This window comes from Garra rufa, chromosome 3 (genome assembly GCF_049309525.1).
Source record: "Garra rufa chromosome 3, GarRuf1.0, whole genome shotgun sequence".
Taxonomy (NCBI): Eukaryota; Metazoa; Chordata; class Actinopteri; order Cypriniformes; family Cyprinidae; genus Garra; species Garra rufa.
In genome coordinates, this window is record NC_133363.1 from 3,207,183 (window position 1) to 3,222,783 (window position 15,601).

General features: G+C 36.0%; 1 protein-coding gene across 2 annotated transcripts in view; it reads left to right on the forward strand.

The window, feature by feature from the left end:
* Window positions 1–579: 579 nt before the first annotated feature.
* Window positions 580–15,601, forward strand: part of LOC141330822 (multiple PDZ domain protein) — a 92,308-nt gene continuing 77,286 nt past the window's right edge. For both annotated transcript variants that reach the window (XM_073835583.1, XM_073835584.1), the window contains exons 1-6: window positions 580–656; window positions 5,926–6,095; window positions 10,545–10,655; window positions 11,779–11,918; window positions 12,404–12,617; window positions 15,321–15,449. In XM_073835583.1, the coding sequence (XP_073691684.1) occupies window positions 641–656; window positions 5,926–6,095; window positions 10,545–10,655; window positions 11,779–11,918; window positions 12,404–12,617; window positions 15,321–15,449 (780 nt within the window). In that variant the 5' untranslated portion in view covers window positions 580–640. The remainder of the gene's footprint in view (window positions 657–5,925; window positions 6,096–10,544; window positions 10,656–11,778; window positions 11,919–12,403; window positions 12,618–15,320; window positions 15,450–15,601) is intronic.

Here is a 15,601-nt window from a genome sequence, read left to right on the forward strand (position 1 = left end):
CTTTTTGGGTCTGATGTGACAAGCTTTGCACATCTGCATTTGGCAATTATCTGCCATTCTTTGCCTCACCTTTTCACCTCTCCATCTCTGTCAGCTTGAACATTTTCTAGAGTCCTAGTTGTTCCAGTCGTCTTCCATTGTGGATATATATATTTCTGAGAGGTGTTTGCCTTTCTAAATCATATTCATTCAAATGAATTTGCCACAGTTTAACTCCACTCCAAGTGTAGGAACATCTAGAAGCAATATGAATGCTCCTGAGCTAAATTTCGAGAGTCCCAGAAAATGAACGTATGAATACTTATGCAACGGGATCTTTTCAGTTTTTTATTTTTAATAAATTTGCACAAATGTTAAAAACCTATTTTTTGCTTTGCCATTATGGAGTAGGGAGTGTAGATTGATGTGGGGAAAAAAGTAATTTAAAGTAGTTTAACATAAGGCAGCAACAAAACAAAATATGCAAAAAATGTAGGGGTATAAATAATTTTGCAAGGCACTCTATGAAGTTTTAGGTTTAGGCTTTTTTTATCCCTTTTAGTCAAATGCACTTGAAGCTAAATGTAACTTTGTTGATTTCAGGCATGAAGTGAAGCCCAGGTTATGAGGGAAGACAGCAAAGAGAGGAAGGACACACAAGATGATCGAAACAATGGGTAAGTCCATTTATTTTTACATTTCTGTGGAAATATGAGCTCTGATGTTGAATTGGAATGTACAGGATTTGGTTGTGAAGAGCAGGGCAATTTTTTTGTTTGTTTTTTTTGTGGAATGAGTCTCTATGCATCTCTGAAACTGAATATTGCATTTAGAATTCCTGCACTATCAGGTGGGTTTTGATTTATTGTACAAAAAGTTTAATAGGTTTACATTTAAAGATACATAAATGTGTTTTAACAAGTACGCAATATTGCCAAAAGTAATGGAACAACCCCTTCTATTAAAAAGGTTTGACTACCGTAGTCATTTCCATGAGTACAAATCTTAAGTTTAAGCAGGGAACTTGGACTATGACTTGGCTTTGTGCAGACCAGTCGAGTTCTTCCACACTGACTGAATGAATTATTTTGATTTGAACCTTGCCTCATACACAGATGCATTGTCATGATAGAATAGAAAAGGGTCCTGTCCAACTTGTTGCTATAAAATTAGAAGCACACCATCCCCTAGAATATCATTATATGCTTAAACATTAAGATTTGTACTCATAGAAATTACTAAAGTAGTTTGCCTGTTTATTAGAAAGGGGTGTCCCAATAGTTTTGGCAATATAGTGTATCTTAACCATTCTTGTTGTGCCAAGTGCCATAAGATCAGTGTAAATGAGATGAAGCCCATGAAACCTGTTAGGAGTTATATTTCACCCTGCAAGAAATTATATCTGTGAAGCTGCAAAGGCAAAGTATAATAATGATATTTATTAAATGAAATATGAAAGTGAAATATGACCTGACCTGGACATATTTTGTAGGACTTTGTAGGAAGTTTTTAAAAGTTGAGCATTTATTTAACAAGGACAACAGAAACAAACAAAAACGTAATAATTAGAATTATAAAAAATATATATATAGTTCTAATCATAATTCATTACTATACTACAGACTAAACCTCCAGATCATTACATCTTGGAGATTTGAGTTAGAGTATACTACCAATATTTTTTTTTTTTTTTTTTGTATTTTAAAGAATTTGATACTTTTGAATAGATTAAAAATGACAGTAGAGACATTTACAATGTTACAGATTTCAATTTCAAATAAATGCTGTTTTTTGTACTTTCTATTCATCAAAGAATCCTGAAAAATAAAATGTATCCACAAAAATACTGGGCAGCACAACTGTTTTTAACATTGATAATAATCATATTATCAGTGCATATTAGAATGATTTCTGAAGGATCATGTGACACTGAAGACTGGAATAATGATGCTGAAAATTCACATTAATTGCAATTTTTAAAAAATATTATAATTGAAACCAGTTATTTGAAAGTGTAATAATATTTCTCAATATTACTGTTTTTAATCAAAATCTTACCAACCTCAAACTTGCGCACACATAAAGCTGAGTTTTATGTCGTATTGCCAGCATTTGTGCCACTGGCCATTCAACACCAGGTTCTTTGCCAACTACTGGAGTTGCCTGTCCTTCATAACTTTTCATGCCACTGATGTGTCCATGCTGGTACCAAAAATACACAGCAGAAAGACAAAGAAAGTCGAATGAAAGAGTGTTTGCCTCTGTGTGAGAGTTTGCTTGGACTGCTTGTTGTGGGATTGTTTACAGTCAGTGGTTTCTGAAGCGGTTCAGAGCTGCACATACTCCACACACACTGGTTTAGTCACACTCTGTGAGAATGGAAATGACCAAGACCGCTGCAGACAAACCTGGAGGCTAGAGTGCCTCTCTAATGCCCTCGGCAGGAGCGCAACGCCTGGGTCCCAAAGGCAGGATTCTGGGGCTTATCCAGGCGTTAGCCAGGCATGGCTGCACAAACCAGTCACACACAACAACTCAATCCCCCCACATACACACTGCAGACCTGCTGGCGGTTCATGAGCAATATGCTTTTTTTATTTAAAGCATTGTTTATTATATTTATGCATTTAGCAGATGTTTTTTATCCAAAGCAGCTCTTTCTACCAGAGAGGAGCAGAGAGAGTGAAGGTCCTGGAAAGCGACATTGTGCCACATTGTGAGCGAACAACAAGGTGCCACTCATTCAGTGACTGTAGCTGGCAGGAGGGAGCTGTTTATTTTCATTCACTCAACCTTATTTAAGCAGGAACATAAAAACTCTATAGATTTAAAATCTCTTTTACAGGAGTGTTCTCTTACAAGATAGGCAGCAGCATTGGTGTATATACACAAAATATGACCAAAAAACAATGGTCAGCTCAAACTGGCTATAAAATTGTTGTAAAATATGGGCTGTAAAAAAAAACAGGTTGTGTTTCCCACAGACTAAGCCTAAGGAGATTGGCATGATCATTAATATTTAGGCCTGAATTTATGATTTATGTATTTGAATTGCTTAAAAAATTTCCATCCATTTTATAGATTTAACATATGATTTAACATTTAACTGAATGCGATGCATTTTTGTCAGTCACATAAAATAGGTTGCCCAAGGTATCTCGGAGAGGTGTCCAAGTCGCAACTTCTAACTACTGGAGTGCCTCAGGGCTCTGTTCTTGGTCCACTTATCTTCTGTCTACATGGCATCACTAGGTTCTGTAATTCAAAAACATGGCTTTTCATATCACTGCTATGCTGATGACACTCAACTCTACCTCTCATTCCATCCTGATGATCCGACGATAGCTGCTCGCATCTCAGTTTGTCTAAAAGACATTTCTTGCTGGATGAAGGACCATCACCTTCAACTAAGCTTTGCCAAGACAGAACTGCTTGTGTTTCCATCAAACCCATCGTTTCATCACAATTTCACCATTCAGTTAGGTACATTAACCATAACTCCTTCAAAGCCAGAAACCTTGGAGGTGTAATTGATGGTCAGCTGACTTTCTCAGACCACATTGCTAAAACTGCCTGGTCCTGCAGATTTGCTTTATTCCAGTGGTTCTCAATCCTGGTCCTGGGGGACCCCTGCTCTGCTCATTTTGCATGTCTCCCTTATTTAACGAACCTGATTGAAATCATCAGCTCATTAGTTCAGTTTATGTATCTCTCTCCTAACAAGCTGATGATCTCAAAAGGTGTGTTAAATAAGGGTCCCCCAGGACGAGGATTGAGAACCACTGCTTTATTCAACATCAGGAAAATCAGTCTTCTTTCTTTCTGAACATGCTTCACAACTCATTGTTCAAGCTCTTGTTCTGTCCAGGCTGGACTATTGCAATGCTCTTTAGGCAGGTCTTCCAGCCAGTTCTATCAAACCTTTACAATTAATCCAGAATGCGGCTGCAAGGTAAATTTTCAATTAGCCGAAATGCATGTCACACCTCTCTTCATCAATTTGCACTGGCTACCAAGAGCTGTTCGCATACAATTCAAGGCATTAATGTTTGCCTACAAAACCACCACTGGCTCTGCACACCTTTACCGAAATTCATCACTTAAGACTTATGTGCCTCTAGAAGCTTGCGTTCTGCAAGTGAACGGCGCATTATTGTGCCATCCCAAAGAGGCACAAAATCACTTTCACTGACTCTTACCTTAAATATTCCCTCTTGGTGGAATGGCCTGACCCTCTAACTCTAGCATTCTCTATTCTATTTCTATTCTTTAAAAAAACTTCTCTATTTTTTATCTTCTATCTTTTCTCTTTTTTTATTTAGTATACAATTAACAAAAACACCATAGCTTGCTCTATTCTTTTTCTATTCTATCCATTTTCTTTTGATTTGTTATATAATTAAGAGACTTGTCATAGCACATACATAGCATTGCTCTTTTGTTGATTTTGATTGCTTCCACTGTCCTCATTTGTAATTTGCTTTGGTGAAAATCATCTGCTAAATGACTAAATGTAAATGAAACTAGTCAGGAAAACAGGTACAAAACAGGTCAGATTTGTATTTAAATAATCATATTTTTAAAATGCATTTATTTAATTTGCCAAGAATCAACAAAAATCTACGGAAGCCCATTTTTGCCAGTGAATACAAAATAAAGTCAATTGCAACTTTTTTAATCTCACAATTTTGACTTTTTTCTTGCAATTGCAAGTTAATATCTTTTATTTCTGAATTTTATTCTTAGAATTTCAAGATGTAAACTCAAAATGATGTATTATGAAGAGTCATAAACAAAATTGAAAGGAAAATAGATCTTTTTAAAGTTTTCAACTTTTTAAATTGTGAGTTTATATCTTACAATTCTGAAAAAAAAATTTGAATTGTGAGAAAAATGTCAAAATGGAGAGACAAATATTTCTTGATATTGCAAGTTTATGCTTTGCAATTCTGACTTTATATCTCACAATTCTGAGAAAAAAAATAGAATTGCGAGATTTCAAGTAAAAACTTGTGAGATAAAAAGTCACAATTACTTATTTTTTAATTCAGTGGTGAAAATTCCATAACTGTTCAATGTCAAAAAAATCAATTCAATAAGTTATAAACTATGTTTATATAAACACAAATATGACTAGCTGTGTAACAAGCAATGTTTAATTAGTTAAAATGTATGAGACGGAAACACATTTATATGATAAATATATAAAGCATTAAAAACCTTGATTTTATCAGTACTATTACAGAATTCTGACCTATTTATGTATGACAGACAAATATGCATCACCGTTTGTTAAACCTGCTTAATTCAAATGGATGCAAATTTTACATGCAATATTGATGAAATGCAGCCCAGATCTCCTAAATTAGTGCACAATGGTCAAAGATCATGTTATATTATATGAGCATAGCCTAATTAATAATCTCTACCCTATAAATCGCCTCAACCGCTTTTAAAGAAAGCTGTGTGCAAGGTTTTTTTTTTTTCAGCTTTTCGCTGTGAATTATTGACTACTCTCTTGCTCTTGTTCAGTGAGAGGAATGTGTACCATAGCATTCATACCCATGAGGCGTCAGGCTGTGCGATTAGAAGACAAAGCACCTCCTCACGGCGATGAAATCCTCCACAGAAAACACTCCACGCCGCTCTGAAGATGAATAGATCTGAAGCCACTCTTCCCTCAATTATTTAAATATTCCCTGAATATTTAAGTGGATAATGTACCTGTGTGAGAAAGAAAGTGAATTATATAAAACATTTGTACAGCAGATCATCACAGACTGACGGATCTATCGCCGTTTCTGACACGATTGTCAAACTTTAGCATATAAACAGAAATGAAAGGCTGTCAAAGATGGAATAGTTTCTGTGATTGGATATCATTTCTGATGGTAGTCTCCAGAGTTTTCTTACAGGTGTGTGTGTGTGTGTGTGTGTGTGTGGCAGATACCCAGCGTTGTCTTCAGGCGGTGGAGAGGTTGCAGTCTCGCTTGAAAGAAAAGGGAGCAGATGTTCCTGCTGAGGAGAAGCTGAATCTTCTGAAGGCGGTCCTGCAGAGTCCTCTGTTTCACCAGATCCTCGCCCTGCAGAAATCAGTGCAGCATCTGAAGGAGCATGTAAGAAAAAACACACAACACTGGAAAAAAAAAAATCCTTCATACTTCTATTTTGTTAGACAAACAGCAAAACATTTCCAACAGAGAGAATCTATATTAGTAAAATAATAGTTGGAACCTCATGTTGTTACAAACCCATGTGACTTGAATTAAACATTTCAAATTATTTTCATATGGCTCTTTTTTTACTATAAAACCAGGTTCAAAAAACACCCAAAAAAACTCTTACAAACATTTATTTTGAGAACAGCTCATTTATGGATCATTGTGTAATTATTTATGGATCATAAATCATTTTTACCTATCCTTTCAACTAGTTTATTTCTGTTTGGAGCAAATAATTCGATCACAAATCAGATTTGTTCACAAACTAGACTTCAGCACACTTGCATTTATTGTGGTGACAACATGCAACATACATGAAGTCATGTGACAAAAATGTAGCATATTATTGTTTGAAATGTAAATTTTAGACTTACTGTTGAAAAGTTTGGGATCATTATTTTAAAAAAATCTATTCAAAATATTTCTGTTTCAAATAAATGGTGTTCTTTGAGCATTTTGAGTGTGTTTAACAGTAGTGACAATTATTATCATTATGAATACTTGAACACCAATAATAATTGGCATATTCAAATGATTTCTTAAGGATCATGTGACACTGAAGACTGAAGTAACAATGCTGAATGTTTGATCCAATAAATGCAGCCTTGGTGGGCAGAGGAGACTTCTTTCAAAAACATTTAAAAAATCGTTTCGACCCCAAACCTTTGAACAGCACTGAACATGCTTAGATGAAAAAGTTGGAAAGAAAGAAAGAAAGAAAGAAAGAAAGAAAGAAAGAAAGAAAGAAAGAAAGAAAGAAAGAAAGAAAAACATGTTTTTGTGAATTGTATATAGTGCAGTGTGCTGTCCCATGTCTTTGGGCGTTTCAGACGTGCTGTAGTCACGGCTAATCTTAAGATTTGTGTCTTAATTAATTATTCAATGATTTGTTTTGACAGTCTGCTTTGAATCTTTGCTTCCCTGATCTGAGCTGATTGAGATTACATGATTATTCAAATCTCAAACAATGCAAACACTAAAAAAATATTCAAAAATAAGACAGCGCCTGATTATTTAGGGAGAAGCTTCACCCGTTGGGCAGATTTGGGAGGTTTTCGAGCTCTGTGTGTTCGTGGAGAGCTTGGCACCAGCAGCCAGTCGGTCTGAAGTATGCGAGTTATGCTGGAACAGAGGAATGGAGATTATAAAATCCCCAGCGGCATTCCCTCTCGCTCTCTTCACTCACATACTTATGAACCGCAGAGCGGAACGCTGTCAACAGCCTGTGTGGAATAAGGAAACCATCTAATGTCAGTCTGAAAGTTATGGACTTGTATGGAACAGAGCTGATGACCCTTGGGAAAAAGAAGGGCGCTTAATTGTATAGCATGTGCACTTGTAGTGTACTTTACTTTTATGACTGTTTCTGAACACACTTTGAAAAAGTGACCTTTATAATGCACTTGTAGTGTACTTGAAGATATAATATTAATTAACTGTACTTGCAGATATATTATTAATGAAATAAAAGGCCACTTAAGTGACTTAAAGAAAGACACTATCATAAATCATGACTGTTTCTAAACACACTTAAGTACACTTTGAAAAAGTGATGTTTATAATGCACTTGTAGTGTACTTCACATCTAAAGAGTAAATTTTCTCTAAACTGTACTTGCAAATATAATATTAATTATATAAAAAGCCACTTAAGTGTCTTAAAGAGAGACGCTTTCATGACTGTTTCTGAACACACTTAAGTACACTTTGAAAAAGTGACCTTTATAATGCACTCGTAGTGTACTTTACATCTGAAGAGTAAATTTTTTAAAACTGTACTTTCAGATATGATACTAATGAAATAAAAGGCCACTTAAGTGACTTAAAGAGAGATGCTTTCATGACTGTTTCTGAACACACTTAAGTACACTTTGAAAAAGTGACCTTTACAATGCACTTGTAGTGTACTTGAAGATATAATATTAATTAACTGTACTTGCAGATATATTATTAATGAAATAAAAGGCCACTTAAGTGACTTAAAAAAAGACACTATCATAAATCATTACTGTTTCTAAACACACTTAAGTACGCTTTGAAAAAGTGGCCTTTATAATGCACTTGTACTGTTATTCACATCTGAAGAGTATATTTTTATAAAACTGTACTTGCAGATATACTTAATAATGAAATAAATTATTAAGTAATATGATTCATAATAGCGTCTTTCTTTATCACTTAAGTGGCCTTTTATATCATTAATATTATATTTGCAAGTACAGTTTAGAGAAAATATACTAATAAGTAATAAGTGACTTAAAGAAAGACACTATCATAAATCATAACTGTTTCTAAACACACTTAAGTACGCTTTGATAAAGTGACCTTTATAATGCACTTGTAGTGTACTTCACATCTGAAGAGTATATTTTTATAAAACTGTACTTGCAGATATACTTAATAATGAAATAAAAGGCCACTTAAGTGACTTAAAGAGAGACGCTTTCATGACTGTTTCTGAACACATTTAAGTACACTTTGAAAAAGTGACATTTATAATTCACTTGTAGTGTACTTCACATCTGAAGAGTATGTTTTTATAAAACTGTACTTGCAGATATAATATTAATGAATTAAAAGGCCACTTAAGTGACTTAAAGAGAGATGCTTTCATGACTGTTTCTGAACACACTTAAGTACACTTTTAAAAAGTGACCTTTGTAATAATATCAAATTCAAAGTTTTAAAAAGCACAATTGTAAAGTACTTGATTATCATTTTAACTGTAGTGTGTTGTTTGGTATTACATTTAAAGTTAATATATTTTATATGCACCAAATTGCAACTTCATTATTACACATGTGTAATTACACAAATAAATGACGCGTTTCAATAAAGTTTTTAGTATTTTAGTTTATCATAAATGCTTGTCAGTACATTTAGCAGTACTTTAACCATATTTCAAAGACAATAGAAGTAATTATGAAATTACATATAAAGATGTACTACGGTCCTACTCACCGCTCTGATATAAAATCAAAATATACATTTTCATTTTCATTTAATAACATGCAATTAAGCATCTGAAACATTACATTCAGTATGCACCAAAGTATATGTACCGTTTTCCCTAATAAGTGCTATTTTTAAAAGTAATCTAAAGTGTACTTCTTTTTCACACACAGAGGAAGATTTTTTTATGCAGTTGCTGTGGGAGGTTTGTTACTTAGGCAAAAGTAAACATCATGATTACTTTAATAACCTGAGAAGAGCTTCTTTCGGTCTGTTGGTGTCTCTCCACACTAACCTGCAGGGTTGTTTATGCCAACTGGTGCGTCTGGCTTTGTCTGTGTTACTATAGTTACCAGAACTCAGGAAGAGAGAGACATGAGTTCATGTGTGAAGTGGAGCAGAAGTAATTTCTGAAACGTGGACGAGCCAAACTGGAGGCCTAATCCTCTTACATGGGAAGACTAACAAATACACGCTCTCGCAGAGCTGACATAGTTTAGAGCGCGTTCAAAGCTTGTGCACGATCAGCAACCGAGCCGAGAGTCTGCGGCGCTTAATCTGAAGGGCCTCTGGGAGACGTTTATGAACATTAATGTTTACTGCAGCAGACTGAAGTGCGGCTGTTCATGCACAGAAGAGCCGTAAAAAACCTGACATAGTTTGTTAAAGAGACAGTTCACCCCAAAATTAAAATTGTGTCATTATTTATTCCCCCTCATCTCGTTCCAAACCTATATGAGTTTCCATCTTCTGTTTTGAAGACCGTTGGTAACCAAACAGTTGACGGTAACCATTGAAGTGAATGGGTACCGTCAACTTCTTTTTTCATAAAATGGGTGAATGAATAATAAATAACAGAATTCTCTTTTTTGGATGGACTGTTTCTTTAATAAATCAGCAATATGAGAATTCGTGTTGAATAGACAGCAAGGACAGAGCTGTAAATCACCGGAGTGCGGATCTGTGAATCCGAGCCGGAAAGACAATGGCTTAATAAGCAATTAAATTCAAACAAACAGCAAATGTTTTAAGGAAATTACTTAACACATTGCGATGTGAAGTGCTTGTTATTTTTCTCACAGAGAGATGCTTTTTTGGGGCACGTTTTGTCGCGGTAATTGATGTGAAATGGTTTGTACTTCATCAGGAGTGTGCGCTGGAGTCTGGGAGGGAAATAAAAAGTTAATTAAGCAGCTCCTGAATGTAATGAAAAACATGTGTGCACAGATGGCTGGGAGGACAAATTATCACCAGAAATTATCAAAACAAATGAGTTTTCCATGCTCTTTCAGGGCTATTTATATTTTTAGGTACTCAGTGAAGGAAGCTGAATGCTTGGAACACACAAAGTGAGGAGTCATTTAGGCTGTTTTTCTGTCGCTCTTTCTTTCAGACTCCGTATATTAACTCTGATCTGAAGGGCAGCAGTGAAGGATTCTCAGCTCAGCTCAATGGACAACCTTCAGCTGAAGAGTACAAACACATCATCCGCTCCATGGCCCAGGTAACACACAACATCCACCGATCTGTCCATCTGTCTATCTATCGATTCATCAAGCCACCCAACCATCTATCATTTTATCAACCTATCTTTATTATATTGTTCCAAACATCCATCAATCTATTGTTCTATCCATCTATCAATCTATCTATGGATCCATCCATCCATCGTTCCATTCATCTGTCATTCTATCTGTCATAATATCTATCATTCCATCTGTCCTTCTATCTATCATTCTATCATTCCATCCTTCCTTCCATCCATCCATCCACCATTCAGTCTATCATACTATCTATTGATTCATCCATCCATCGGTTCATCCATCTATCCTTCTATGGTTCCATCTATCCATCCATTATTCAATCCATCATTCGATCTATAATTTTATTGTTCTATCCATTCATCCATTGTTCAATCCATCGTTTGATCTTCCTATTGTTCCATCCATCCATTTATCCACCCACCCATCCATCCATACCTCTATTCATTCATTCATTCATTGATCACTCTATCATTATATTGTTCCATCCATCATTCAATCCATCATTCGACCTTTCTACTGATCTTTCTATTAATCCATTGATCCATCCATTCATTTATCCATCCATCCTTCCTTCCTAGATCTATCTATCTATCTATCTATCTATCTATCTATCTATCTATCTATCTATCTATCTATCTATCTATGAGCTAAAAGTAAATGTTGCAATATATTCAACTATATTACATTCAAATTTACATTTTATCTTTGAAAATCAGGTTCAGCTATAGTCTCTACATTTCAATGCAAAATTAAAATTAATGTTAAAAAAGATAAAACAGAAACAAAGTTATTCTTCAGTGGCCTTTTTCCTTTTTTCCCTCTGTCCTATGATGTGGCATGGTGGGCTAAATCAAAGGGCATCAGGGGCCAACTTTGTCCCACCAGCCCTTGTTTGGGCATCTCTGATCTATCTAGATCAGTTAAATCTTTGCTTTCCACTGTTTAACCCCTAAACTTTCATATAGCTCATAAATGTACCTTTATTAAATAGTCAGTAAGAGACCACACATTTACTTTACTTTCTGATAGCAAAACCAAACAGCTGTGTGATTACATGACTGTATGTGTTGTGTGTGGTTGCAGGGTCGGTATGTGACTCAAATCGACCTCCAGAAGCCAGTATCGGGTGGTTTGGGCTTCAGCGTTGTTGGCTTGTGTAGTGAGAACCGCGGAGAACTTGGCATCTTCATTCAGGAGATTCAGGCTGGAAGTGTGGCGTACAGGTCAGAATACACACACACACATGATGTCAGATGATCAGTGATTTGTACACACAACTGTCCTAGTTTGTTCCTATTTTAAAAACAAAGATTACTCATATTTTAAAGATCTGCTGCAATTCTCATTTCTTCCCACAAATCACAAATGTGTCACCAGTTCATATCACATCGGCATTTTCTAGCTCAAAGTCACAAAGCTAGTTTGCTGACATGCTAGTGCTTTTTAGCAGTTTGTCTTTCTGCTTGCTCAATTTGAGTCCCATAGAAACATACATATATTGCAAAAACAGTGTTAATTGTACTTAATTCAGCCATTTGGTTACCATTGACATTGTCATTTATTTTATTGTTTGGTCATTTTGTCCTTTCCTTGTGAAAAATAACACTTTTTAAAAGTGTACTACTGTGTTAAGAAACAGTCATGAACGTGTCTTTAAGTGACTTAAGTGGCCTTTTAAGGTTGTTAAACATATGTTTCTCTATTCTAGCGATGGAAAGCTAAAGGAGGGCGATCAGATTTTGGCGATTAACGGTCAGCCATTGGATCAGAGCGTCAGTCACCAGCAGGCCATCATTCTCCTGCAGCGAGCATCGGACCATGTGAGCCTTACTGTCGCCCGTGGGCCCGTACCACAGCTCTCTAGCCCGGTTGTGTCCAGAACTCCCAGTGCTGCTAGCACACTTTCAGCTCACTCCAGTGCGGTGAGACACAACACACACATACATATATAGACTACTGTACTTAAATTGAGTTTTAGGGGTGTTAGATAAGAGAAGAGTCACTCTTTCAAAAACATTGAAAACCCAAATTATTGATCCAAGATCGCCTGGACGTGGTGGTCCTGTTCCGATTGAAAAATTAACTCTGGAACGGTTCACTTGTGATGAGAAAGTGATATGACCCAATGGACCAAAAAAACAAGCTGTATCATAATTCATAATGGGAAATGTGTTTTGTTTAAAGCAGCAGGGGCTGATTTTATTCATTTTTTGGAAGATTATGCCACTTGAATGGCAAAAATTTTGTTGAAAGTAGTATAAAAGTTCTGTTTTATGTCTCCTAAGCACCAAGGGATGGCTTAGCCTTTGAATATTCCTGCTGCGCATAGTGGGGAGCGAGACATAATAGATGTGACACAGCCCCTTTATAAAAGGATACGACCCCCTGCTGTTTTCCTTTTGGGATTGGAGATCTTGCAGTTTGTCTGAACTTCAAAGTTATTTTTCCTCACCCTGAAATCTGGAAAAATTTTACTAATATGGCCCCAAGCAAACTTGGCTATTATTTAATCACCACAGAGTAATGGGAGTTCAAAGGTGTTTACCAGCCTGAGCCAACTTTTCTGTAAAGTTTGCTTTGGCAAACTCCAAAAGAACTGTGTATCTTGATTTTTTGCACCTTCAGATTCCAGATTTTCAAATATTTGTATCTCGGCCAAATATTGCCCTATCCTAACAAACTATATGTCAATGGAAGATGTCGTATTTAAATTTGCTTTGCTTAAAATTGACCCATGTGACTGTTTTTGTGGTCCAGTGTCAAATATCTATTATACTTTAATATATTTACTAGTGATTCACCAAAATGAAAATTGTGGGCCGAAACCAAAAAAATCAGGATGCACTAAGCCAGTAACCAAAATGGCACAACCAAATACAGAAACACACTACAAGTAATCACAACACAACCAAATACAGAAACACAATGCAAGTGCTCACACAACCAAATACAGAAGCACACTGCAAATACTCACACAACCAAATACAGAAACACACTGCAAGTACTCACACCACAACCAAATACAGAAACACACTACAAGTACTCACAACCACATATAGAAACACGCTGCAAGTACTCACAACACAACCAAATACAGAAACACACTACAAGTACTCATAACCAAATACAGAAATGTGCTGCAAGTACTCACAACACAACCAAATACAGAACCATGCTGCAAGTACTCACCACCAAATACAGAAAACAAACTACAAGTACTCACGACTAAATACAGAAATGCACTGCAAGTACTCACAACCAAATACAGAAACACACTACAAGTACTCACAACCATATACAGAAACGCGCTGCAAGTACTTACAACCAAATACAGAAACACACTACAAGTACTCACAACCAAATACAGAAACGCGCTGCAAGTACTCACAACCAAATACAGAAACGCGCTGCAAGTACTCACAACCAAATACAGAAACGCGCTGCAAGTACTCACAACCAACTGCAAATACTCATGGCACAACCAAATACAGATAAACTCTGCAAATACTTACAACACAACTAAAAATATAAATGCCCTGCATGAGTATTTGCAGCGTGTTTCTGTATTTTAAGTATTTGCAGCACAGGTGTTATCAAACTGATGAAGATGTTTTCTTAACCTGCTGGTGCTTTTACTATTTGTATGTGTTTTCTTAACAGTGTATTGAGCTCTCTCGGCCACCAAACAAAATCCTATCTGAGAAACACTAATTTGGTCAATGATTTAAACTCTACAAAACTATTTTGGAGGTTTTTAATGGCTGCACTTTGGGAAAATAATACTGAGAAAGACTCTATGGTGCACAGTTTTGCAATTCAGACTACACTGAATAACGGGAGGTGATCTGTAGTGCCTGTGTGATACGTGATAGTCTTCATTCGTGTCCGCTGGTGTGTCATTCCATCAGGAGCGTAACTGTGTCATAAGACGCTCCTAAAGGAGTCTCTTTCACAGATGTCTTTGCAGCAGCAATGTGGCCGTCTGCCTTCTTGTGGGTGAGTTGCCTTCAGGACACCTTTGATATTAGTCCACTGGCTTAGACGATTAGGAGCCATGGATTAGCACTTGAGTGATGAATACAACAGTCAACTGACTGTCATTTTATGATCACTCGAACAACATGTATTATTCGTTAGATGTTTTCCAAAGAGGGAGAACAGGGGTTGTACTCGGCTGTGTCACATCTCTTTTGATAGTATTGTGTTTTGATCCCAGTTACCCAGCAAACAAGGAGCATTCTCAGAACATTCTCTCAAAGTTAGCAACAAATTTATTTTCAGCAATGTTAATAGAACATTAATTTTTAAATGTTACTACTTGTTTTGGAATGTTCAGAGAATGTTTCTTCAGAATGTTTGCAAAATTATGAAACAGAATGTATCCCTAAGTGTTTTAAAAACAACTGCATGTTTTGAATGTTCAGAGAACATATTTTTTAGTTGGCATCAACTGATTTACTGTTACATTTGTAACTTGTATTTTTCAGAAACAAATGAAGTTAATATGAACACAAAAAATATGATCTTGCCACATGCGTTTTAAATTATTTAACAGTTTTTTATTATCATGATGACCAACCTTATTTGTTATTGAGCCCCTTTTTTGTGTGCTTGTGTCATTTTAGACCCACTGGACTCATGTGGAGACAATCGAGCTGGTGAATGATGGAACCGGTTTGGGCTTTGGGATCGTTGGTGGCAAAACCACTGGTGTTATTGTCAAAACCATCCTACCTGGAGGCATCGCTGACCAGGTGAGTGCACTTTTGACCTTTTTATGAACTATAACGATCAATAGTGTTTGTGTCTGTCTATGTGCCCCTCTCTCTGACCTATCCTCCTTTCCTCAGCCTTAATTTTTTTTGCCTTTTTTTGAGGAATTAAAGAAAGACAAGTGAAAAAAAAA